We start from the raw sequence: 27,544 nt of genomic DNA on the forward strand, positions 1-27,544 counted from the left end.
GGAAGAGATGGAAAGTGAAGGGAGACTTTCTGAACATGGCAGAATTCACCCATAAGCCAGGAAGGACTGCCTTGAGATAATAACAAAAGGTGAGAGGCGTAAAGTGCAGGCAGAGCTGTGATAACTGCAGCTTTCCTCTCACCTCTGACATTGTAGATGTCTCCCTCAGACGTAGGCAGACTCTCTTCCCCATACAGAGGAGGCAGAGGGTGGAGCTCAGCGCCTGTATAAATTATATGTGTCCTTCAGGTTATTTCAGCAGCAACAACAAGCCGTGAGTGTGTTTGTCAGCTGACAGATCTGTTATCCAAATTGGGTTTTCTGTTGCTGTCGCCATCTTGTGTGTTATGGGGAGCCCACCAGCCAAGGTAAGCGAATTGCAGCTCCTGTCTTTGCTGTGGCCTGACGCCTTGCTTCTGGGAACAACTGGCTCTTGCTCTCGCACGTAAACTCGCTCTTGTCTGTGTCTGTTGAGATGCTGCTGGTTTGATATAGCAGGGTCCTCTTGAACTTTGCAAGTTTCCTGTTTTCCCTTTTCCCTTGTCCTAACTAATGCGTGAGCTACATTTGATGAAAATGCAGTAAAATGTGGCCCTTTTGTCGTAAAGTGTCCATGCGGGAACGAACACCAGGGCGGAGGAGGGCTGGCCTTGAGTTTACTTCATGCAAAACGAAAGTGCCTTAGTCCTACTGCATGCTTTTCTCAGGATCGCACATGTTCATTGCTTGCCCAAGCTGAAAAAAAACAACAGCTTTTTCTAGCAACAAAGCACGATTTGTATTACTTTAGCTGCAGGGGGGAGTTCTAATGAGCCATTTGGCCGATTTAGCTGTCGTTAATGTAATGTTTACAGTGTCTGTGATTCGAGGGGAAATATTTCTTGTTTCGACTTGAGTTTTCCAATGTGAGTTCCATTCAGAGGTTTTAGCTGATAGCTTTTAGTATAAATGAACACAGTTATTGGCTGTGGGCCATATTCTCATGTGTATCTTTAAAAAATAATTGATGCCGTGTCTGAATTATGTACAAATCAAACATTCTTTATGTATCAAAGTCTCTGTCAAAATTTATAGTAACTAAAAGAAATATGGCCATTCCCAGAGTTCAAATATAGTGGGAAACTTTATTATGTGTTATGTGTTATGGCTTACTGAGAATCCTTAATCTTTAGCATCTAAGAATATTTACTGTACTTTGCTGCAGACATATTTGCAGGTGAAGTTGAACGATTCAACTGTTGGTAGCTTAAATTGATAGACTTAATGAAGGGTTAAAAATAGTCAGATGCTGGGTGCTTAGGACAAAGAATATGAATTATACATGTAAAGTACTATTTCGATAAAATGTGTACATTATCTGTTTACCTACCTGTTAGATCCAGAGCTATCTATCCATCTTATAACTAAGCATCATCCATCCATTTAAAGTATCTCTTCTATCTATTAAGGTAACACTGAATTTGATAGATAGGTAGATAGAATAGATTACATTTTATCTGAAAAGTCTCTATTACAGAGAAAATTCTTGCATTTGAACCTAATGATACAGCTGCTATTCCCTGAGTTTAGATATTCTCCCACTTTATGGGCAATATGGACAAAACGTAGAGTTCAAGCATAGCTTCAGGTCAGAAGGTTTTTGCTCCCACAGAAGAATATTCATTCAGTACTGCAGGAGCTGTGACATTCTGTCAGGAAAATGCATTTTTTCAGTATGTTTAATTGGATAAATAGAGACAGAAATCAGGTTTTGTGTTCTTTTTATTTTCTTCTTTTTCTTTTAGATTATAAGTTGTCTGGAAAGCGTGGATACTTCATACTATCTAGAAAGGCCTACTGAAAATCTCCAAGCTAATTTTTTACTGTTTAAAAATACTACAGAGTTTGCACAGAAGTAGTGGACAGTATTTATTTGCAGCTTTCTAAGAAAACTCTTGGTTTTCATAAGGGCGTATTTTCTGCTCAGACAAGAGTTATCACTTTAGCAGTTTTTTTGAACCATGGAATATTTTTTTCCTATAATAAAATACTCAGTACAAATAAGTACAAATCCCTAAGGCAATCACCCATACAGGTAAAGAGAAGACAGGTAGAGTATAAGGAGGGTACATCCCAAACCTATTGTGACTCTTGAAACAATCTGTCACTGAAAACATGAAATTACAATAAGTATTCATAAACAAAATTAGATTTTCTTTCGAAAAGTTCAACTTCCAATGCCCTCAGCCACATTATCTATTAAAGAATCTATGTGGGAGAGCGTTTTGGAATCAGGCTGATCAAGAAGGTCATAAAGTGTTGTGGGTTTTTTTTAAGTTTTTTGCTTTACCCTTGATTTAATAAACTACCTCCAAATTGTAGTTGAAGTAAACCATTGGTATCTAAGATAAAAGAAATGATCAGAATATGCCAAATGATCATATATGGTGTGAGATCCGCTACGTAAGATACTGCACTGCTTGTAGTATGCCACTGGAGAGAGAAAAAATAATGCATGGAAAGAAGTAATGATTTATGCCTAAAAATATTGACAAAACTGAGAGAAAACCCTAAAACTATTCAGAGAATGCCAAAAGACAGGGTGCAAACTTTTCTTATAAAACTCTTCATATAACCTGTTGTTATTCCGTGGTGGTAATTCTACTTTGTTAACTGCTTAGATTTGGAGTTGGGGTAGTGCAACACTGACATTCCAGTCAGACTTCCAACATGTACAAACCAATGGTGATGGGAGGAATTTCCCAGGTTGTCAAGTTCTGCAGAAACTATTCTCCTAGAAGAATAATTTACTAGTGAATGAGGCCTTGTTCGGCGAGCAGCATGGTGGGGCAGTAAGGAATGAAATCAAGGATGTGAGTTGTTGGTAGGTTTTGCTTCTTTCATTGCCATCTGAAGACTGTCTCAGTAGGCTTTTTCATTATTAATGAGCTTTGAGAAGCTCATATATTCTCAAAGTTCTCTTTTTGGGATGAAACCCTGAAGTGACTAATTGCCTGTAAACAGTAGAGAAGGCTAATTATGTGTCCTCCTGAAGCTGACAGGCATATGACTATTCCCTGGAAGCCAGACAGTAGGCCAGCCAATGTGTTATTACAATCATCACTGCAAAGCTGGAAACAGATGTGAATTTTCAGTTTGCTTAGGGTTTTACGCAATTGTAGCTAGTTTTATCTCCTTGCATTTTCTCTATTTTAGAATTGAAATGGCCCCTTCAGAACTTGCTCTAAGAGTACAGAAATGTAGTTTAATGCTAAGTGCTATCAAATGAAAACAAGATTTTTTAATGCATTTTTTTGAAATACTCTTTGGGAGTTTGGACATGCCACTATTTGTTGGTCTGGAGTGTTACTGTCTAGGATGCAGACATACACAGGTAGCTGAGTACTGCACTCTATTGTTGGCCTCAATGTGGCACTATTAATTTTCCAGCAAATAAGGACGGTTGTATTTCTAGACAAAAATAGAATGATGTGCTTCAGTGAAGACTATAGTTGACTCTGGTTGTTTCCAGAAGCTTTATATTGGTCTCTGTGAGCCTATACAGGAAACTTCAGTTCTCACAAGGAAGTAAGGAACAAGATCAGTAGAACTGCAAGTAAATAGCTCCAAAAGAGCTATCTGGATATAACACTCATGCTTAGCAATTCTTCTTATTAGCAATATTGCACTTTGCTTTTCATGTTATGAAAACAGCAAATGAAAAGTGTTTTAGAGCACTAGCACTTTTGAACAAAGGTGTTATTTTGGACCGTCTAAATCAGGCCCCTGCTGGGCTAGCCTGGACTGTTGTAAAGGGAAATGAGCTCAGTCTTTTTCTGATGAAAAAGAGAATTAGCCCAATTCTCAATGGCTACCACAATCTGGAGTAACTGCAGCCTTGGGAGCAGGATGTCTTCTTGCTTCCCAAGGGAATTTGCAGTCTGTAGGATTTGTTACAGCTGCCTTTACCCATCTGAATTTGCTTATCCCTTCCCTGCAACAACACAAGGACTATGCTGCACCAAATCCGAAGTAATTTAGTCATCTTAGATGATTTTTCATTAAATGAAGTGCTTGCTGCTGAAAGGGGAAGAGAGGAGGTATGAGGCTTTCTGTCTATAGTGGGAGAAGATGCAAAAGCATGACACCTATCACAACTAAGAGTAGCCTGACAATGAACTGCAGATGCACCTTTTTGTAAGAAATTAGGAAATTTTCATCATGTAAGGTTCAGAGCAAATTATATACCCACATCTATTTTTCCAGTGAAGGCGAAATCTGAGAATGATTTGGGCTTCCATTGAGCAAGGGGAAGTTGATTACAAAACAGAATTAGCATATTAATTAAAAACAGTCAGCCCTGTAATTGGCTATGTAATCCAATATTTCATGTTAATGAAACCTACTAGGAATGCTGAGTGTTCCAGTTGGTACTTCTATGTTTAATAGCTATTTGCATGGGAAAATTGAAGTCAAATTCTTTCAGTGGTCTATTGGAATAGTTTGGAATTGTCCTCACTGGAACTTGAAATGTCCATAATGTGTTAAACTCATAAGGTTCTAAATATTTCAGTTTCAAACTGGAAGAAAACGTAATAGGAATGGTTCTTGTTCAGTCAGTGTGTAGTTTAAAGTACTGTGAAAACTAATGGAGTATTTTTTGCACGATCTGTCCCTGTTCTAATTTGTTAGTGATAGAGAGACAGTTCGTTATTTTTGCTTGAAAATAAATTTTAAATGTTCCAGTTTGGAGAGCAAGAAAAAAGGGAAATATTTTCCTTTAATTAAGTTTATTGCATCTGCATGTGTGTGTTCATTCAGGCTTATTGGAACGTTCTTTGAAAGCACTGAGTATTTTTTGAGTATCTTAGGCTGGTAAGCTTAACTCTCGTGAGAGTTTGGAGCAAGTAACTTGAAATAAACATTGCACTGTTACCTTGTTTCTGATAGGAATAAATCTCATATCTGAAAGAGAATTGGTCACATTTCCATTAGATGAATTCAAGATACCTAATGATGTAGGATTCTGTGATACTACCCCTATAAATCAGGGCACTATTCTTCCTTCATCTGAAGGGCTTCTGCTGGGCATAGAGTCCGCTTAGAGCCTGTAGTGCAATCCAGTAAATGCCTATTGCTGAACTTGGCCTACTTATAACATCATGAAAATCTAGTCCTACTTGGGATATGAGATTGGAAGCTTTTAAACTGTTGGTAACTGCCAGATCTAGAGCCAGTATCAGTACTGAGCCCAGACCCAAGCAGGCAGCTGCGAGTTCCTAGTGTTGCCTTCCAAAGGCCCAGTTTTGACCCAGCTGTGGTGTAAGTTCCTCTGTGGGTTGGCAGAACAATCATCACTGCAACCATGTATATATGAGATTGTTTGTAAAGGGACGTTTTTGGGTGACTACAGGAGCTTCCTATAGCATTATATGAGCTGCTGTCTTCTTTCTTTCTCTGTCTTCACTTATTCAAGCTACTCAGCAAATAGTCTGCAAATACTCAGCAAATAGTGGGTAATCATGCTTTCATCTTAGCATGGCGTGCTTCCACTGAAAGGTGACCTCCTCATTTCAAACAGGCAAGCAACAAGGACAGACAGTCCTCTGTACAGTTCAAAATGCATATGATTTCTGTAGGATGAGCTGACAAAACTCATTGCATTTGTTTTCTCTGCAGATGAAGATTTGTCCCATCTACATGCTTTCTGTAAGAATCATACAAGCCAGAAACATCAAGTCAAGAGACCTATGTGAGTTGTGGTTTGCTTGTGTTTTTAGTCACCTCTAGAGTTTACACAGTGAGCAATGTTCCTAAGTTCTGAAGGTATACAAATAACATATACACATAAAGCAGAGCAATAGAAGTGCTAACATCAGGGCTGTAATTAGATCAAATGCCTGAGGTATCATTAGTTTAGAGGCCAGATCTATTGGCATTTCAGAAAAACTGTGAAATCCAAGACTCCCAGCTGAACTTTCTGAACCAGTAAGGGAAAGTAGACCATGTGAGGGAACTGCAGTCTATATATTTTCTTGGAGTCAAAGATCAATTAGGGAATTTCAGACCTTCTAAAAAGGGTCATCTGGGGTGTTTCATGTTAAATAATGTTCCTAAGTTTTTGACTAAGGAAAACCTCTGTAGATCCTGCCCTAACCACGTTCTGAATGTGCAGGCAAAACAGACTTTTCTGTCTACTTTTTTATTCCACTTTCTTTAACTTCTTATCTCACTCTCACAGCCTCCTATGGCTCATTCTCAGAGTGTCTGATGGATCAGCCATTCAGCTGTCATTTTTTGCAGTGTTCTATGTGCTCCTCAGCCAGCAGAAAGACCTCAAGCTGCCTTTTCTTATACTCTCACTGTACTTCAGGTATTATGTCCAGAGGTGGACACCAGAATGGCCATAGTGTGACGAGGCCTGTATTTGAGTCTCAATGACCTGTTCTGTCTACTCTATTGAAGGGACAGTTCCACTTTCCTGCCAAAACCTTGCGGGGCATTGTTATTCACTGCTTGATACCAGTCTGAAGTATTTAGGCCTCTCGGGCTGCAGTAGACGTCTTCAGTCAAGTCCAGACTCCAGCTCTGAAAGACATCAACTTGGAGATTTCTTTTCACACCGTTGTCAAGCTCCACAAAGTAAATGTGCTTTCCGGCCTTGCTTTTCCCAAAGGACAGCTGCTCCAGACACTGACCACACTAACCAAATAAAAATGGGTTTAGGCTGGAATTGAGAAGATTTCCAACCTGTTTTTCGGTCCACAGTGGCCTGTAACTGCAACAGATCTTCCCCAGTAGCTAACCCTTCTAGACAGCAGTCATGTCCCCCCATGTTTGTGTTGTGAGACTGAGCAAGCCAGTCTCATGTCATCTTGTCTATAATATGTGTTTTCCTTTCCTGTAACCATCCTAATTGTCCTTTTTGGAACTAGCACTAGTTTCAGTTAAACTTCTTTTAAACACAGTTGACTGGAATGGTAGGGAATATGCCTGATGAATGGTCAGCGGGCTCTTTTCTACTTTCTCTTCACATGGGAAACACTGCTCTCAGTGTATCTTGTGTGTGCATGCGTGCATGTGGTATTTGCAATTTGTAGCTGCCCAGAAATTAGTTTGTATACCAATGGTTTTCCTTGGTTGCTTCCAACCAGTGATCTCTTTACTTAATATTTTATTATTTCTTTAAAGTATTTATTATTCCCCAGAATCATGGCCTTGCCCATCCATAATATTGGCGTCTGGATTTTATTTTATTTTTCTGCTGCAGTGACTGCATCAGACTGCTATGTGCGCTTGTGGCTGCCATCTGCTTCAAATGAAAAGCTTCAGACCAAAACTATCAAGAATTCTGACAACCCTGTCTGGAATGAGATTTTCTACTTTAGGATTCAGAGAGAAGTTGAGGTATTAAAAAAAAATGGAGATTTTACAATTTTGAATTGCTGGGAGTCCACAGTTGACTCCCTGTTGATCAGATGTGCTAAATAACTTAAGACATTGCTTATGAGATGGAATTTCCAGCTGATGTGTTAGCACAAAACAGCAGATACACAGAGTAGCATTCCCTTCAACAAGTTGTAGACATCTGTGATATAAATTCCTACATCTGAGCTAGTCTGGATTCCCTTTGTTGTCACCTGAGAGATATAAGTACTGATGTAGCACGCCTCATCTCTGGGCTATTTTGAATGAATGAGTATTTCATCTGCTGGTTCTAAGGGAAGGATAGAGGGGTTGCTGCATAGTTAATAGAACTTTGAGGATGAACAAATTGAATAAGTGCATTCTTTGGGTAGGTTATCAGAAGTGGTGCAGAGCACCAAACATCTTCTCTGTCTTGGAATAGTGAGATTGCTGATGGCTGTTGTCTTCTACTCTATGATACATTTCCCAGGGCTGGATTTTGATTCAGTTCCACATTACCAGACTCCTGAAAGCATAGGTTCCATTATTCATACCACTGTGCTAGTCAATCAGCTACAAAAGTCTGTAATCATTTTATTTATATTTTTTCCTGAAAACAGCAGTCCAATAAGAATTCGTATTTATTTTCTTCTACTACCAGAACATTTTGGAATTGGCAGTGTGTGATGAAGATCCACTCAGCAAAGATGACATGCAGTTCACAATTCTTTTTAATATTGCTAGAGTCAGACCCGGAGAGAGAGTCCGTGAGAAGTTTGCTTTGAAATCAGAGGTAAAGTCTGAAAATACATGGAATTATTTACTTTCCCTGTTGGCTTCTGTGTTAGATAGAATTTGGGTCTGCATCATCAATATCTTATCAAGTCAGTTATCATTGTGGTAGATTTTTATGACTTTTTAAATCTGTTTTCACAGAGTCAGAAAATAAAGTGTGTTCTATACATCTCTGTGCAGGCAAAATAAATGTTAATAGCTAGCATCTGTAAATACGGTCATTTTCATCATTTATAACCCCCCAAACAACTTTCTTACTTTTTGGCTTTATTCCACTTTTCCTATGCTTAGAGAACATTTCCCCTTGATGAATTCTTATTAAAAACTTGAAGATAATCAACTAACCACTTGAATCAATTATTCTTTCAGGCTTTTCCTGTTAATGTTCATATTGGATTTCTTCTAGTTTATTGAGGTTTTCATAGCCAATAGGTAAGGGATGCCTGTCCTATCAGTATTTTTTAATAAAGAAAGGGAGTTGTCCAGTGAACAAAACTGGGATAGTTCTGTGACAGTTCCTGGGCTTCTCTGAGTTGTGGCTGAGGTACTGCTGTGCACTTCCAATAGTAAAGAGACAGTCCATAGCAGAGCTTGAGCTACTTCCTGAACACTGAGAGCTCTTAACAGGGATTCCCCATCATGACTCTGCAGGCTGGTGGAATGCACTTCTCAGCCACTCACTGAATCACTGGGAAATGTTAATGATTCAATAACCTCTTTGGCTGGGAGTGTTCTTCTCCCCTTCATCTCTGCTGGATTCAACATGAATGTAATTTAAATGGAAATGACAGCAGAATTTGTCACATTTGTTACTAAGTGTCAACGCCTTTTTGCTGGGCAGACCATCTTTGCAGAAGTTCATTTTATTTCTGTTTTATCCACGGTTTTCCACTCTAGGTCTTTCTAAATTGTATAGTTCTACATATCTCACAGTGGTAGAATATTAATCTTACATGCATTTCCTGCAATCTCAGCTTTGGAAAGAAGTGACATACAGATTATTTGGTAATGTTAACAGAAGAGACATCAGACATGGTGCTGAAATGCTTTTCAAGTTTCTTGTGAATGCCTCATCTCTGGAGGCAATCTGAAGGCCAGGTTGGATGGGGCCCTGAGCAACTCGATCTGGGGGTGACAGTCCTGCCCACAGCATGGCATTGGAACAGGATGGCTTTAAAGACCCTTCCCACCCAAATCCTTCTATAATTTTGGGTGTCTCTACCGGTAAACTCTTGCAGTCTCCAATAATCTGTATTTATTTTACTCTTTTCTTTTTAGAAAGAGAGGTGCATTAAGAAATGGGAAAGTCTGGAAGTGGAATTCTGGATGGAAAAAATGTGAGTAAAATTCCAAAGCTGAAAGGCATATATCTGCCAGGCAGTGTAATAAGAAAACAGAAATTCCTGCAGCTCTTCTTTCCAGCAGTGAGTTACTGTTTCAAATTTTTTGTTGTGTGTTTTACCTTAACTTCCCGAGCAAATTCTGTCTTTTAGTGTATTGTATACAAATCTTATACAAATCTTATATTTGGTGCTTATATCCTGATTATTGTAATGCAGTAACATTGGCAGGATTCAATAACTTGCACATGAGATGCATACAAGACATAACACTGTAACAGCTATTATCACTAATTTAATAATGCCATGAACACCATGATGTTTCTAAAAGACCAGAAAACAAAATGTACGTGGAGTGATGTAGTCAGCATTAGATAAATCATTAGGTGATAGCTTAGTTAAAGTGGAAAAACATGCAATCTACAAATAACACAGTTATGGATCCCCCCCTCTTCAAAGTGATGATCAACATTGTAGGAGAACAAATTCAATAAGATAAACTTCTCTCTCTCTTAAATGCTCTTGGAAGTGATATAGTCCATTTAAAATTGACTAAATGCATGATTAGTACAGGCAGCTGTGAATTGGAAAACTCTTAGAAAATCCATTCTTTTATGAGAGACACCTTAGGAGGTAGTGTAAGCATGTCCTGCAAATGTGGAGTCAGTCTCAACCAGATTAAAGTTCAGAGTAAGAAGCAATTCTAAGAAGCTGGACTGAGCAAATTCAAACTAGAAATAAACGGAAGATTTTTCACAGCTCAAGTTACTGGAGGTGTAGGGGATTCTCCATTTTTGGAAGTGAAACCAAGTTATTTGAAGATGAATGCATTCTGCAGAAGTTAGAGAGCTGGATGTGCTGCTTTGTAAAATATCCTTGATTTTGCAGATGGTCAAAGATCACGTAGTACATAACTGCAGTGGTCCTTTCAGATCTATGAGAGCGCTTAGGAATGTGTGCAACAAGGTGCCATTGGAATATTAGCTGTAATGAGAGGTTCTGTTAGCAGACTCTATAGTTATTTAATTCCATGAGTAACTCCAACCATTCAGTGACAGATCTGGGTCTTCCAAGGTGAGATGTCAGGGACAAAGTCTTTGTTACTTACCTTTGTGTTTTTCCAGTCGTACATTTAGCCCAATGGGAGCCAATTCTAATTTGCCTTTCTTTGGACCAGTTGTAAATTATTATCTAGATCAGTCAAAAATGTCTTTCCTAAAAAGTATTTGGAGAGTACATTATTAGTCATCTTTGTTTTTCCCCAAGCCATGTGGCCATTTGGTAAGGGCAGTGCATGATTCCAAATAGACAAATACATCTTTTTTCTTGTAGTTTAAAGAACTGATATTTTTATGGGCTCTTCTGTTAGGTACTGCATTTTGGTTCATGTGTTTAGCAGATGATCACATAGTATACCTTTCAGTAAGTAAAGGATGACACTAATGTAACTATATTCAGTTTTACACAGGAAGTAATGAAACTGCTATTAAAAGTACTGGATTCTCACAAATTGTTTCTTTTTTGCTTCTTTTTAGTCCTGGCCCTCCAGAGTATGTCATTACCAATGATGTCCTAGTGGTAAGATTCACGTATGAATTTAGCTTGGAGTTACTTTTCCTTTATCTCCTCTTAATCTTTTCCCTTTCTCTCCTTTTCCCTCAGCCATCTGGTATTTTATAGGGAAAACAGAATTGAATAGAGCATGGTGTACGTTATATACAAATATGGGACAGTTTCCATTTGTTACATGTTGCCCTCCTCATGGAATAGAAACTGTTTCTTGAAGTCCTCAAGTATCAGTATTTTGACCAGTCATAATTTGCTGATGTTACAGAATCACATTTTTGTTGGCAAAGAGAAATATTGTGTTTCATATAACGCAGTATGGCATTTGGCAGGAAAACCAAAGATTCTGACAGGTATGAGTCTATAGAAGACTCCAATAACTCAGAGATTATCTAATCTAACAGCTTTTTGGGACACGTGCTTTTTAATAAAGAGCTGTTTAAGTTGTTGAAACAGAGTCCTCTTGTGATATAAGTCAGCATGTGGTCCATTACCTATCTCCTTGGGCTGGCCAAGCAGCTAAGGAGACAAAGTACCTCATGCCAACGACTCCAAGCCTGCATGTGATTTCCAGATGCTAGCCTTTAATACCCCTGCGGCAAAATAACACCTATTCTGTTCTTTGCCCCTCATTTTCTGTGTGAGGTATGAGAGCTGTAATGATTGGCATGCATTGTTGGAAAACTGTCCTGGCATGAGTTATTATAGGTGAACTGGAATGACTCAGGTGGAGAGTAGGATGGAATAAATCCATGATCTCCCTGCATCTGGACTAGCAAGAAGATACCTTGTAGACTAATCATGACCACAATACACAGAAATTCATCATCAAGTGGTTTCCTTCCAGCTATGCTAAGTAATTACCAGATATGTGTGTAGCTGTGTTTGTACAGCAGTGTGTAGTCAGAGATTCTTGATGTGGGGATAACTTGAACAGATATAATCACCTCTAGCAATTCACCATTGTATGGACAAGCTAGTTGTAAAGCATTACTGTCTACTGTCCTGGGATAATGAATTTAATCTTCTGCAGCTAGATTGCTTCTAGCACTGAGCCCAGTTTAGCTTGACTCTGTATTATAACTAATGACTGCCTAGATGATGGTTCATTATTTGCTACAGTCATAGCATTTACTATTTTCACACATTTCCACTTTTGTCTTTTACAGTCCCGTGAAGTTTGGTGTTTGGAAGTACAAGTGGACCATATTGAAAGCAGGAAATATCTGCGAGGTATGCAGATTTCTCTGAAGTGAGGATGCAACCAGATCATAAGCATTAGGTCCAGGTAGAGGCACTTCAGTATACAGAGACAACTAATAACCTCCTAAATGCAATAAAATTTAGTACAGTGAAAGTTCCTGAACTTGCTCTAGTTTAACTCTGCATCTCTAGTGTCTCTCCCTTGAAACTATCAAGTTTGGACACAGCAAATTTTGCTGGTGGAAATATGAGAGAGTGCTGACACTGGGAGCACTTCAAACTATGGGGTAAATGCAGGAATACCAATTCTCATACCAAGGAGACTTGCCAGTGTGTGAATTCACAGAGTATTTACCACAAGAAATAAACGCCAACTTTGGTAGCTGTTTTGCCTGGACAGCTCTAACATTCTCTAAACAAATCTGTTTCCACTAGAGGGTAAGAATCTTGTGCTTATGGTGCCTGCATCTCATGAAGGAACACAGAAAGCTACAGAAGACACAAATACCTTCTACTTCCATTGTGTGAAGGCTTGGGAGCCAATTCTAAAAGCCAGGCTACAGGTAACATGTACTGTACCGTACCGATTCTCATACTACCTGCTTATTTTCACTCTCATCAAAACAATGGGGAACTGGATTGTTTTCATTTTGCACATAAAATACATCCTTTTTTGTTTTCTGCAGAAAATTTCTGATAAGGAAGATGACACAAACAATTTAAGTGACACCTTAACAGTACCACTGAAATTTCTCCCTGTTGGGCATAAAGTGAAAGTAACCCTCCCTGTAAGACATGTAAGTGCCTCACCATTTATGAGACCTTTTGGGGAGATGGGTAAAGTAACCCTCAGTATTTAACACATGCGATTTGAAAAAGAATTCCTTTAGTCTGGGTGAATACAAGTTTTCTATGAGAAAGGGTTGGTTTTCTCAGAAGTATTAATTTTCTGTCAGTAAAATCAATAATTGGGGTTTCACCCTGGCCAGTTTTAGTTGCATATGTCTAAATTTAAAGACCAACTTTTAGTACTGTTACACAGTAAAAGGAGAATGTTCAATGCAAGAGTTTGAGATGCCCCAATCTGTCTCTACTGTCTGTATGAAATTTGGGTGGCTAGCTCAGCTTTAGGTGGAAAAAGTTAGATAACTTGACTCTTACTTTCAAAGAACAATTCTGTTACATTCCTCTATGTGTATAATATTGATCATAATCGGTGGACAAGTACAACTCTTAAATTGCTTTAAAAGCAGAAATAACACTGCTGTATGGACAGGTGAATCTCTTAACAATAGCTAGACATCTTTTCTCACACCTTGCAGTAAATGATAGGCAAAAGCAGGAGGAAAATTTCTTGGTAGCATTGCTCCTATAGAGAAGGGAGAATGACTGTTCCACAGCAGGTGATTCCTATACCTCCTTAGCTTTTTGAAAAGATATGGTGACTTGTATTTCCTCTTCGTAACACTATCTGTATCTGGATACTGTTCTTCATACTCAGGAATGAGAGGGTGGCTGTGTGATACTGCTGGTTCCTGGAGTGAGGTGGGAGTCCTGTTCACAGCCTGTGCAAGTTGTCCCTTCAGTGCCTTCTGCCTCTTTAGAAAATGTTTGGTGTTTTTTTTGCTTACCATCCCTTTCCTGACAAATTTTTCCAAAATCTATGTGCAGAATGGTGGTAGTGCTGGGGCATTCAAGGAATCACTGAAAATCTAGATTTCAAAACTTTCTTTTCACACAATCATTTTCATTCCTTCTCACATTTCTTTGTTTACAGAATGTGCCACTGCAATTGTACCTCCAACTGAATGATTGGTAAGGAGACTATTTTTTTCTTTGAAAGTTTTATTGCTCTTTGAACAGTGTATTCTGGAGCAGAGAATCCTTCATTTAGATACAAGGAATGCAAAAGACTTGGGGCAAAATATGTCAACAGTTAAGTCATCATAAAACAGTCACCACAACATAGCAGAGTTAGATGCCTCTGGGGCAAAAGAGTCACACTAAGATGCTTCCTCACCCCACCTCGAAAAAAAAATGAGAATTTTAAATAGCAAGGAACTTAGATAGATCTCATTTGCTTCAAAGAACCAAAGTCTGAGATTGGAGACTTCTTCCAAAAGGATAAGCAGGAAGAAGGCAGAGGGAGAAGGGAATTTGACTTGAGCAAAACATCCAGATTCTGTATGTTATTCAAAGTACATAAGTATTCCTGAGAAAATATATTTGTGGAACCAGTGATATGAATAAAAATAAACATCATCTAGGAAGATGAAATCCTGTAAAATATCCTGTAAAATAATGAGACAGACAACAAATGCAAACAAAATTATTTGAATACATCTTTCATTGTACCATTTCCATAGAGATCCATGGTAAAATCCCCTTGAAAGAACATGTTAGGTTCAGATGAACCTTTGCTTAGAAATTCTATGAAGGAAACATAGAAAGAATTAAGCCAACAATGCCACTGAGGGATACATAGAAGCCTTCCTCTTTCTTATTTGCAGTCCTAAGTTGGCAGTAAAACTTAGACTGAACCATGAGAAAATAATGAGACCATGTAGAAGGAAAACAGTTGATTTCTTTGCAACTGGAATCTGTGTTTCTGCCTGAGTAGAACAGTGTATCATGATCCTTTATGGCGTTTAATAGACTACAGTTGCTGAAAACAGACTCATATGCATTTTCAGTCCTAATCCAATGCTTCTGGATTTATTTATGTTACAGCACAGAAAAACTTGATGTGCGCTTAGGATACGATCTGTGCCAAGAAGAGCAGGAATTCTTGCAAAAAAGGAAGAGAGTGGTTGCCAGTGCCCTGAAAAGGGTTTTTCATCTGGAAAGAGATCTACATGGACATGAGGTCTGTGAGATGGAATCCAAGCATGGGGTGTGGGCCTATTGAATTACGATTGATGCAACTCCCCACAAACCTTCTAGTAGTTTTTGCATGTTGATGACAAACCCATTGATTTGAATGGCAACATTACTGAAGTTCTCAGAGTGGCATATCCCATACTCATCTAAAATTTCAGCTTAGCTATTCAGACTTTCATATTCTTCAATAGGTCAAATTCCCAAGGTTATAATATATCTTTCTTCAAGGCCAGAGTTTCCAACAATGTGGTGCAGTGTGTTGACACAAAATGAGAGATTGGTACATTTTGTGAGATGACAGACAACCAGGCAAACTCAAAATAACTTCAAGTGGAAATTTATGAAATCATTGTAATGTTCCTTCTTTAGGATGAAATTCTAAAGTGGAAATTCTTCAGGATGGAGAAAGAGCCCTTTCTAACAAATTCCAGCTGAAGTACATTTTGTTGCCAAGATCCAGGGTGAAATTTAAAGTGAACATTTATATTCTTGATGTAATTGTATTTGTTGAATGGATGCTGTCCAAAGAATCATTTCTTAAATTAATATATATTTTTTTCTAAATCCTATTCATGACTTCCCTGAATCCATTCTTAATTACATTTACTGCAGTTTTATTATTTATAGTTGTATCATTATCTGTTGTAAATAACTGCACTAAAGAGCAAAGGGAGCAAGGAGATTTAGAATCACTGCATATTCAAACTCATCCAAGCTTGGAGATTGTGGGAACTCTCTGAGTATCTGGAGATGAATTAAAATAAGGTACTGGTAAAGGCTGTCTAAACACTGATTTATTTTCATTGTCCTCCAATGAAGTCTGAGGAGGAAATTATAAGAGCTGTAATTAGACTTTTCCAAGTAGGCAAGTGAGTAAGTTTTTGAAGATGATATTTATGTTTTGAGCAGGTCCCAGTAATAGCTGTTATGGCAACAGGCGGAGGCCTCAGAGCAATGTCAGCTATGTTTGGCCACCTCTTAGCTCTTCAGAAGCTAGATCTGTTGGACTGTGTTACCTATCTCACTGGGGCTTCTGGCTCAACATGGTGAGTAACAGAAGATGTGATTTACTCTTGGAATGTCTGCGACACCACATTTCTACACAGTGAAAGATATGCATTTCTTTCAAAGTCTCACATTGTTAATAAGTGAACATAATTCCCTGGTAAAGCTATTACTATTGGCTCTCTAACATAACTTCTCTGCTTTGATGAGAGCGCATGGGTAAATACAGTATTTCTTACTAAGAAATGGATGATTTTCTCACATTTTTGTTCTGTAGGACCCTAGCAGACCTGTATGAACATGCAGATTGGTCACAAAAGAGTCTGGAAGGGCCACTCAGAGCAGTAAAAACACAGGTGACAAAATGCAAGCTAAACCTTATGTCTATGGAGCATCTGAAGTATTATCACAAGGAACTTGCTGAAAGGGCAAAAGCAGGACACGTCTCATCTTTTACAACACTGTGGTCACTTGTTCAGGAAATGTTCTTACATGGACGGGTATGTACCACACCACCAGGTATGTGGTCCTGCCACACATTTAGGAAATATCCACTCATTTGCTTTAGCATCTCCCACTTTGATTGCATGTTACAACGTGCGGAACAAATCCAGAGTGACTGGTGCATCCCTGTATGACTTGTAAATAATGGCAAAGGATTCTCTAACCAGGACTTTCTGGAGTAGCTGGTGGTTTGTCCATGCCTCTGAACTAAGGTGCCCAACTGATAATAATTTAAGTGGCAAATATTCAGAAAGAACTGAACAATCTACCCCTGAAAAATTAAATCCTTTAATGTCTGTTTCTTTTGGGGCGCTTCAGAATTAGAATAAACTGCCTTCTTGTGATCATTAGTCTAAGACTAAAGTATCTGTGAGATAGAGACAGCCAACATACTTAGATATCAATGTACAGGTTAGTAGATATCCAAAAGACAAGCATGAAGGAAAGTTCAGAACGAGAAAGAAGCAGTTTTTTAAAGGAGATGTGACTCACAGATTCATCTGAGTAATAAAATATCTGTTGTCTATCAGTGCTCATGTAGATTGTGTCAATGGTTTTAGCTTATGTTCACTGTGATTTTTTTTTATCCCTTTGATTAGCCAAGAAAGTACAAACTCACAGACCAGCGCAGGGCATTGGAGCATGGGCAAAACCCATTGCCTTTCTATGCAGTCCTCAATGTCAAAGAGGAAAAGTTCAGCACTTTCAAATTTAGAGGTAAGTATTCCAAGTGTTTCTTCTGACTCTTAGAAGGAACTAAAGAGAATTTGTAGGGTGGCAATGTGTATATCTCAGGGGAATACAGGAGGATTGCCTCTGTTGCTTGCCCTGAGTCAAGATTCTTCAAGATTTTATCTTTTAATAAAATATTTGTCTTTCTTGCAAACTGCTGGGTGTTGATTAGAAAAGGCAGATCTGCTGAAAAACACTCTCTGGCATAAAAAAGGCATTTCTGAAGGTGTGGAATGAAGTTCTAGTTTTGACAAAGACATTGTGAGTGAGTGAAGGCAAATCATATGATTTTTTTCTGCTTCAGTTCCACATCTATGAAATGGCTGTGATTGTTCCTTTGTTTGTAGAGGTTCTGTGTAGTATAACTGTCAATTATCTAAAAAAAATCTCTAGAGTGGAGTATGATTGCTATATGGGTGTGATATGACACCCTTTAAATAGACTATATTCAGCAAGAAATATTGAAGTGATCAGATACTGAAAAGAAAAAAACATGTAATACTTAGGTTAGATACTGCTGTTCCACAGTAACACCTATGCAGGGCAGCTTGAATCAGGAAACTACATGGCCATGTCCACATTGTGATGCTTTCTAATTCTGAGCTGACATGTCTTCAAGCTTCTTTGTTGTTTCATGTAGACTGACACGTTTGGTTTAGTAGAGTTTTCATTCCTTGCGGGTTGTATCACAGTTGTTTATTGTACGTTTGATGATCTTGAGTTAGAGAGACAGGTGGGTTCCCAGAATCTTTATTTAGGAATATGAGTCTACATTTTTAATGCTAATGTTAGACTCTTTCCGAGGTGGAAAAAGCTAGTGAGTGATTAATCTCTCAGTTCTTATGGAACAAGACAGTGTAGTTTGCAGTACAAACTAGTGATAGCACTGAGCTGCTGAGACCAGCAGAGTTCATGAATCCTTCAGATAGCTGTATCCAAGGGGTAGGCTTTGTTTCCTTATTCTGTATGACATTAAACATTGCATATGCTAATTCTTTTGTAGAGTGGGCTGAGTTTTCTCCTTATGAAGTGGCCATACCAAAGTACGGAGCCTCCATTCGTTCAGAATATTTTGATAGTGAGTTCTTCATGGGAAGACGAGTGAAGAAGCTGCCAGAATCTCGGATCTGCTATCTAGAAGGTGACCTAGAGTGATACCTCTTGTTTTGTTACTTTGCACTGCGGGGTGAATAGTCTGAGAGTAGTTAGCCCTTGAGGAAAAACACTGAATTGTTTTCATTATTAAGCTTCAACTCTTCTACTTAATCTATGACATAACAAGGTCAATTTATACATATTCATGCAAGGCCAACAATCCAAAGCATTGATACTTGTAATTAAAAAAAATAATTAGTTGAAGTAGTCAGCAGTTAACGTGTTGGTTCAGTATTTTTCCCATGTGATTTGACTTGCAGGTCTTTGGACAAACATCTTTACTAGGAATTTGCTGGATGGCTTGTACTGGTCCTCAAATTCAAATGAATTCTGGGAGCGATGGGCCAAAGATATGGTAGATATAGGTAAGAGTTTCAAAATCAGTATTCATTTTTGACCAGATCATGCCTTCTGTTAAGGAGATGAGTAAAGAAAATAAATACACCATTGCAACTGTTTGTGAATAATCTTTCACATGTTCTCCCTAAACTGGTATGTGTTGCATTGCATCATTCTAGATCTTCCAGTATGATTTTCACCTGTATCAGAATGATCACCTTGTGATGTTTTCCTCTTACAGTTCTTTTTAATTCCCAGAGGCGCACTTCATGCTAGTTGCAAATGTTTTTCATTTAGAATTTATTCATGATCTGTAGTCACATGACTCCTGTGACTACAAATGAGAAGGGTGGCTCTTGCTTTTAGACAGAAGTACAAAGAAAGTACGTAGAAGGCAAAAGGTGTGCTTGTTTTAAACAAAACCAAATATCTCTGTGTTCAAATGATCGTGTACATACATTTTTCAACAGATTGCAGGAAATGCAGAGGGAAGAACAGCTAGCCAGCAGAAGTGTCCAGCAGAACAGATTACACATGTTTTTTTCTCATATTCCTTCTCTATTTCAGAAAAACATTCTCCTGAGGAGGATACCACTATCATTGAGCCTCCATCTTGTTTGTCGGGGAAGTTGTATGAAATGTTTCAGGACATTATAACAAAGCGTCCACTACTGGGAAAGTCTCATAACTTCCTGAGAGGCTTAGAATTTCATAAGGATTATGTCCACCAGAGAAAATTTATTGAATGGAAAGGTAACTGCAACAAAGAGTTAGCTGCAGTTTGCAGGTAACATCTCAGACTGTTTTTTTTTAGACTTTGGATATCTCACTTTTAGAGATATTTGCTCAGGGTTTGGAAATCTGCTGAGATGGAACTGTTTCATGTGTGTGTTTCCTCAGAGTGACAGGTTAAAATGAACTAGTCCATGAGATGCTCTTTCACTTTTTGACAAGATTTGACGAGTCACAGCATGCTTTTCTACAGGAAGTCTGTCATTCTGCATAGTATAGTAGACAGAAGAGAAATGTGAATTCTTTTTGAGGTCAATAAGCAGAGGTCACACTGGAAACATAAGGCAAAAGGTTATTGTGTTGGTCAGATGAAGGAAAGAGTTGGCTGCAAAAGTGTGGTTGCTATGTGTATAGTATTAGATGATTTATTCACCTCTCCTTAACCCTTCAGAAGCAGAAATAATAAAATCCAACTGTAGAAAGTTAGAGCCACATAGGTTTAGATCTATATTAAACAACAGCAACAAAAAAGTGTAGATTTGATTAATTTTCTACAGCCTGTGCTCTGCAGGTGAACAAAGTGAAGTCAGGGTTGTTTTACCTCAAAAACCATGAAACAGTCCATGAAATGATATGCAGATAATGGAACTGAGCTTTTGAGCACCATAAATCTTCCTGTAATCCAGTCTTCATTTATGCCTTGAGCAGGTAGCAGTGTGGGAGGATCTTACATTATCAATCTGATTTTAGCAAGGAAATGTGTGCTCCTCTGAGTCTTTCCCTTTTGCAGTTTGTGTTTTGTCTCCTCTGTCCCATGTAAGTTACAACCTTTTATGTCTGGCTGCCATCGCTACCTGAAGTTTGCTGACAGTGGCAAGAGTTGTGGAGCTTTTAGGGCCTGCAGAGTACTAAATGCTTTTCAAAAATGATAGTCTAATGGTAGGTGAAGTCTCAGGAATACAGCTCTGTCTTAAATACTTCCCCAGAGCTCAGATTAACCGAAACATTAAAAAGATTCATTAAATGGCAAGTGCAAAGCTTAGTTTTGGTGGTGATAAATTTGAGAACTCATAGCAGGCAGTCATAGTAATACATTTATGGTAGTTGGTGCTTCTGAGGGAATTTCTGAGGAAGGACTTCTTCCAAGTCCCTTTTTGAGTATAAAATGGATGTAGAAACTCTCCCAAGGAAAAGTCTGATCTCTAATTCATTTATGAAGCCGTGAATAAATGCTGCACAGTTTTGTGTCCATGATAACATATTGGATGTAGTGAAATTTCAACTTAAAATATTCACTAGGCCAAATAGAACTAAAAAGTACATTCTGTTTTTACTTTGAGGAGGCAAGCAAATAACTCTCACTGCACCAGAATATGTAAATTCCCATCATCCATAAATGCTAAAAGAAGCAAATAATTTTGTAAAGATCTGACTCTAAGGGAATGAAAAAAATATGAGTTATTACTTCAAGATGCTGTCAAATGTTCCAGGCCATGGAATGAGCTGGAATTATTCTGCACAGTTTAAATCAACACTACAGAATGAGGCCAAGGAGGCAGAAAGATGTGCAGTATTTCTGCAAATCAACATTTTTTAAAAATGCCTAAGCACAGATGTTTCAAGGAATGAGCAATCTGCTCTAGGCTTTGCTACCTCATTTTGTCAACTTGAAGGAGTCTCTTAAAGCACTATTTTGATATTCATAGTCACAACAAAAGGTTTCTTGTTCCATGAGACTAGAAATGGTAGTGGGCTTGCTGTCTTCAGGGTGGCTGGTGGGTTTTGGACAGAGAAAAGAGAATCTAGCTATCAGATACTGGCTCTAGATTTCAATATGTCAGTTTCCATAATCTACTTTTTGCTGCTTTCAGAGTGAGTGTGAAACTTAATTAATTGAGGCAATACTTGAATACTTTAAGCTATTGGGAGAAAATGCTGTATGCACAATCTGATATTTTTTTCAACATGGCTAAGATAATTTATATGAGAAGACACTGAAAGCAAGCTGAAGTCAGAGTTTTCACCTTGAGAGAAAAGTCTAAACTAGAAAATGCAGAAGTTGAGAAGGAGCAATGCAAAAGAGCAGCAATGTACTGAGTTTGTTAGATTTGTTGCTACACTGTGAAATTGTTCTTGTTGTTTGCATTTTTTCCCAGTTCTTAGCAGGGGGAAAAAAAATCGGCTAAAGTCTGTATTCTATGAAAAAACAATCCCCAGAGCAGCTGTGAGCCAGCGGAGTCTGTGTCTCACCTGTCCTCTGCCTGGCTGCCTCACAGCCTGCCTTTGTGAGGCCACGTTTGTGGGGTCGCATTATGGAGGGAGGTGAGCTTGGTCTTGATGACAAGGGGCTGCCTTTACTGTGTATCACAGCTCTTTTGACCAATGCACTGCTAACTATATTCATAATGTTTTTCAGACACCGTGCTGGACGCGTTCCCTAACAATCTGACACCACTGCAGAAATATCTTTGCCTGATAGATGTTGGCTATTTCATTAACACCAGTGGTGCAGCACTTTTCAAGCCAGAGAGGAACGTAGATGTCATTATCTCACTTGATTATGGTTTGGGGAATGCATTCAAGGTAAGAAAATCAATATCATCTGTTCCTTGCAGCCCTGGTCAAATTCTTATTTTAAAGCCGTAAGAGTTCATAGCCGAATTTATATCTGATACTCAAATTATACAGTGACCAGCTAAAGTGACTAATTGGTAAAGGTATAGAAGTGATCTTTACAGTACAAAGGTTAGCTCCTGAGGTGAGTAATGGAGTTTGTTGGAGTTTTGATGGAAAAGACTGAATGAAGCTCAATTGCTGTACATGTAGGTATGTAGGTAACATGCTTATGTTCTTTCAACTACATATTTCAGAGCTTCTGCAGGGCCACTTGGGTCATTAGGAAAATTATTTCCCTTTATGTGCCTGTAGTGTGAGGGGGCATGGGAACTGATCAGCAGGACAGAGTATGTGGATACTTGGTTTATTAAAACTTTCAAGTAAATAGTTGTCTAAATCTTGATGATATTCGTAAGAGCAAACCAGTCACAATATCTTGGAGGAGGATGGAAGCTTCCTTCAAAACCACAACAATATAGGCTGAAAGGCCTAAAGATCTCAGGCTCCTTTCTCTGTTTTGGATCGTGGCATTCACTTTCTAGGATGCTCTGGGTATTTTAGTAACAAGTGGTTGCTGAAGACAAGATTGTGATCTCCCATGTCCTGTCCTCATGACAAATTCTGAAAGTGGCTTTTGTCATTCCTTCCAATAATTATAAAAAAAACTCAACGGGGTGGTAAGTGTCTTCTGACTTGTGGCATATGGTGGCAGAAAGTAGGGTTATTCTGTGGCTCCTTTAGTCTACACCTGGATTGCAGTGTAATTCTAGGAACTGAATTTGCCACAGTATTTCTGTGATAACATCAGTAAACCTTGTCTTAGTACTTCCTTTAAGTCAATGATGTTCTGTATCCACAGCAATTAGAGATGACATACAAATATTGCAAGATACAAAAAATCCCATTCCCCAAAGTGGAAATAAGTGAAGAAGAAGCAAAGAACCCAAAGGAATGTTACGTGTTTGAAGATGCAGAGGACCCGAGAGCACCCATAGTAATTCATTTCCCCCTTGTGAATGACACATTTAAGGAATTCAAGGCACCTGGTAAGTTCAGTCTTTTTACTTGAATTTTGGTTATTTGTCTTTCTACAGTGTTGATCTTCTTTGTTCTTCCTAACAACTTTATGAGAGGGCAGAGCCTTTTGTGTGAGTGAGACTATCCCAGTTTCTACCCATCAGGGTCATACGTGCATACGTGCATATTTGCCTCTATCACTGGGATATGAATGAGGATGCATTTGGGGAAAATTTTGAGCGGCAACAGAGGTTAAGTAAAGCTCATTTTCTGATATGAGATTCACCACTTAACGCTTAGAGAGTATATGTGTTAACAGATACTCCAACAAAACCATACTTAGAAACTGCATACAAAGAGGAGGTGCCCAGAAGAGGGAACTGGGCTTGTTAGGTGGAGGCTGGAGATGGTCCAAATGGCACTGCGCCATCAGGTGAGGCTGTTGAACAGAGGCTAGCTGATAAAACGAGTGTCTTAGGGGCATTTTATGTGAAACATGGATAAGATTATGCAGGGCAACACAGCTGCTGCAGCTTCTCAGTGCTCCAGGCCTAAATGTGTGAGATATGATGCTCACCTGCATGTCTCTGAGGAGGCACTGATTCATCAGTCAAGCTGAGAGCGGCTGATACGGGTAGTTGGGGAAGGAGGGACCTTGGCAACCTGTTTGTGTGGATTTCAAGTTTAACAGTGGAGCTTTTCATTTCCAGATGGCTGAGAGACACCTTGTGGAATGTAGGTATTTATTACTCCTGCTTTTAACTATTTAAATTCTAGAAAAGAGGAAGAATTAGCTTGTGAATTTCCCATTTACGATGCCCTTATAGGCTGCACTTTTCTGTGCTTGAGGCGGATGCAGCTGTATCTGGATGCGGATAGCACAGATAATAAGGCTCTCCAGATATCAGGAAGTTTTGCAAAGCAAAGCTTGGACATTTTTAATACAGTCAGTCACTTCTATTGACAGCCTGGGCCCCACATCCTGAAGTCTCATTTCAGTGAAAATGCTCAGTTACAAAAAAAGCTGATGTATATCAAGCAAAGCTCACAATGGTGGCTTTTCTCTTCTTCCACAGGGGTAAAGCGCAGTCTCTCAGAGATGGAAGAAGGCGAAGTAAATCTGGAAAACAACTGTTCACCCTATTACCTCATTAGGCTAATCTACTCTCCTGAAAATTTTGACAAACTTGTGAACCTGAGCAAGTACAACATCCTCAACAACAGAGACCTGCTCTTTCAGGCACTTCAGAATGCTGTAGAACGGAAAATAAGTTGCACGACTTGGAATCTCCCCAGCCACTCTGGAGCTGGATATGCCTAGGCTGGGTTTTCATTCTTTTCCTCACTGAAGGCTACAACAGTCACATTACAACGAACTCATAACAATCACAGTCACATTACAATGCATCACAGTGTTCATTATTTGCAGGAGTCTGAGGAAACCTGTACATTTCTCATCTTGCCTTGTTCAAGTTCCTAGCTTTCAAAAGGATTTATGTAATCTTCCTCACCCAAGTTTTCAGACCACAAGAGCCTCACAGTGTAGTTTTACTTGACAAGCAATGAGAGTCCTGGTTAGCAGAGGACTTTCAAGAATTTCCCAATGCTGTAAAAAATGGTGGTGGTTATAGCAATAGTTCTTTACATGTGCCTGTTCCCTCAATCCTGAGCCCATTATCAGTGCTTTTTGTATGATACAATTACAAACCAAGTCCTGGCTGTTTGCATTCAGTAATGTCCAGATTTTCAGCTAGGCTGAGCAGCAAGAATTTGCACTGAATTGGTGGGCTCAGCTCTGAAGTCAGGCCAAAGAGTCATACATACCTGTGAACAATAGCCAATCTGCAGTGTGGACTGTTACATTCTGTTTGGCTGATTCCCCTTGCTTATTCCATTATTCCTTTATTCCATTCCCCTGCAAATGTTTGGCAGAGAAATGCTGCTCCAGACTGCCACGAAGGGGGCAGTTACATTTCAAGAAGAGAAGACATGAGAGTATGGTTCTTTCTTTTGAGTTTTGGCTGGAGGAAAAATTCCACTTAAGGCATGAGTGATTATTTTCATTTATATGGGCAGTGCCTGTATGAATTAAAATGTCAAGAGCTTTTGAAATAAAAAACTCAGGGTGAATAGTTACCATAGACACAAGTAACTACATTTAATTCAAGAACGATGACCAAGACCTAAGCTAGTGCTTCTTATGGGTGCAAGCTGAATGCAGGATAAAATAATTAATGTAACAGAGTGCATAGATACTGTATTTTCACAACTAGAAGATTTTTTTTTGCCTTTACAGTCTTTATCCCTAACATCACAGGCAAGGTATTTTTAATAGGTGCTACACTAAAATGGAACACGAATAAAAAAAAAAGGAAATTCTTTTTCACACCTCTTTGCTGGAGGAAAATACTCAGAAAAGAACGATGCCTGGTTTTCATTTGCTTGGGATTATAGTGAGAGATATTGCCTTGATCTATGAGCTTGGAATATTGTTATGGCTCTCCACAGCATTAAAAAGATGGTAGAGAAGGATGTGGAGTGCACAAAACATAAATCAGAGAAGTTTCTAGGTTTCATAGCACTGAAGGAGCTGGGCCTGCTTTTGGCATATTTAATCCAAACACAGGACATTCACAGAGGCCCAGGAAACTCTTGCACATTTCTTCTGTGTTGGAAATGTACTTGATATCTAGAATGAGTTATACTTAAAATTAAAGAAAGAGAAACAGGTCTGCCTATTTGGTGTATGCAGGCAGTATCTGAGCTCAGAGGAGAACACCCACAAAAAGTTTCATTGCCTGAGCCCTGTTCCTATAAAATGCTGCAAGTAGAGGCAGTAAATAAGCCTCTGCGATACTCCTTGTATGGTGCTTACTTATTGAGCTGAGGAGCACCATGAGAAGAAAGAATTAATCAGATATGGCTGCCAGAAAGACAGAGCTGTTTTGAGTTGAGTTGAAAAGTAAGATGACAGCAGGGGGTATCTCAGAAAACAAAGTCTTACCAGCAGGATTTGTGACCTTCATGTAGGAGAACATGTCCTGGTGCAGTGTGCCATGGTGCAGGCATATGCACACAGGAGCAGAGACGGCTGTATGCTGTTTCACCTCATCTACCTAATTTTTACATGCTGCTAAAAAAACCATTTTGTTCATGGGTACATGAGTGGCCCCTAACACCTGGGGATCTTGACAGCATGTAGACAGCAGTGACACATTTTGAATGCACTAAGGGAACGGGCTCTGTGTGCTCCACCTAATAACTGGGGCATGGTTTGTGCCTGCACAGTGCTGCTAATGCACACAGAAATGCCCACTAAAACGTGAAAGAAATGGGAAAAAAACCAACAAACCCAGGGTGCCCAGACAACCAAGTCAGTGGGGTCAGTGGGGAATAGGTTCTCTGAGGGACTGTTAAACCCTATGGTAGGATGAAGGAGGTTAAGGTGGGGAGGAGGGGTGTGAAGATGTATTGATGGTTCCTTTGCCATGGAACTGTCACCCATGATCCTGCATTGCACACTGGGCCAGGGCTGCTGGTTAATCTCACAGCCAACACTGTGCTGTGTGCCCCAGAGTCTCCTTGAGGTCCCATGTGTTACCCCTGTAGCTTTAGAAGACAATACCTAAGTTTTAAATGCTTTCTGTTGCATTTCAAAGCCTGTAATTAAATGAGGGCTGCACCACTGCCTATGAGAAGGTGGGGTTAATTTCTTTTTTGTTGTTTGTGAAGCCGAGGGAGCTTGTTGTTGGTCTGACAGTGTGGCAAAAGGCCCTGGAGGGTGTTTGTGAGGGTGAAGTGCGGCAGGACAGGGAGCTGGTGGGCTCAGCCAAACAGCCTGAACCCACAAAACCAGAAAGTGTACTTACAGTGAGTGATGTGCAGCTGGTTAGTGTCCTGTGCTCCTCCGTCCTGCTCTTCTTTCTGGTGGACGCAAGTCTAAAGGAAAGGACCACTGAAAATGTTGTGTGCTTGTTCCTCATCCCCAGGCACGTGTCTTGCTTACAGACAGGTCTGTGCCTGCTGTTGTGGAGTTATGTTTGTTTAACTGCTGAAAATGAATTCATGCCTGCAACATGCCCATTCAAAATGCACCCCAGGTCACAGCTCTCAGATGAACATTCAGCTGGAAAACCCCCAGAAACACAGAGCTTGCTATCTGCTGCTGAACACAGAGGAAAAAATGTTCTTACAACTCTTAGCTATAGCTGTATAGAAATTGCTTATATCTATTAACTGCTTAATAATACAACCATTAAAACATAATGTTGCAA

General features: G+C 39.2%; 1 protein-coding gene across 4 annotated transcripts; it reads left to right on the plus strand.

The window, feature by feature from the left end:
* Nucleotides 1-27,534, plus strand: LOC116228998 (cytosolic phospholipase A2 beta-like). Of its 4 annotated transcripts, none has more exons than XM_090141006.1 (21): nucleotides 8-89; nucleotides 250-368; nucleotides 5,659-5,731; nucleotides 7,250-7,386; nucleotides 8,048-8,179; nucleotides 9,460-9,518; nucleotides 11,057-11,099; nucleotides 12,257-12,320; nucleotides 12,726-12,853; nucleotides 12,977-13,087; nucleotides 14,068-14,105; nucleotides 15,021-15,156; nucleotides 16,080-16,216; nucleotides 16,453-16,675; nucleotides 17,279-17,396; nucleotides 18,415-18,552; nucleotides 18,827-18,931; nucleotides 19,473-19,658; nucleotides 22,054-22,220; nucleotides 23,113-23,299; nucleotides 24,347-27,534. In XM_090141006.1, exons 2-21 carry the CDS (start codon nucleotides 348-350, stop codon nucleotides 24,589-24,591), a joined length of 2,448 nt encoding a protein of 815 aa, XP_089997132.1. In that variant the 5' UTR covers nucleotides 8-89; nucleotides 250-347; the 3' UTR covers nucleotides 24,592-27,534. The 4 variants fall into 4 exon arrangements, with proteins under 4 accessions (XP_089997133.1, XP_089997132.1, XP_031449068.2 ...); XM_031593208.2 differs by lacking the exon at nucleotides 8-89 and adding an exon at nucleotides 6,445-6,621 and having other exon boundaries at nucleotides 272-368; XM_090141007.1 differs by lacking the exon at nucleotides 250-368 and having other exon boundaries at nucleotides 1-89.
* Nucleotides 27,535-27,544: the final 10 nt, after the last annotated feature.

The sequence above is a fragment of the Phasianus colchicus genome, chromosome 5 (genome assembly GCF_987193195.1).
Source record: "Phasianus colchicus chromosome 5, bPhaCol1.hap1.1, whole genome shotgun sequence".
Taxonomy (NCBI): domain Eukaryota; kingdom Metazoa; phylum Chordata; class Aves; order Galliformes; family Phasianidae; genus Phasianus; species Phasianus colchicus.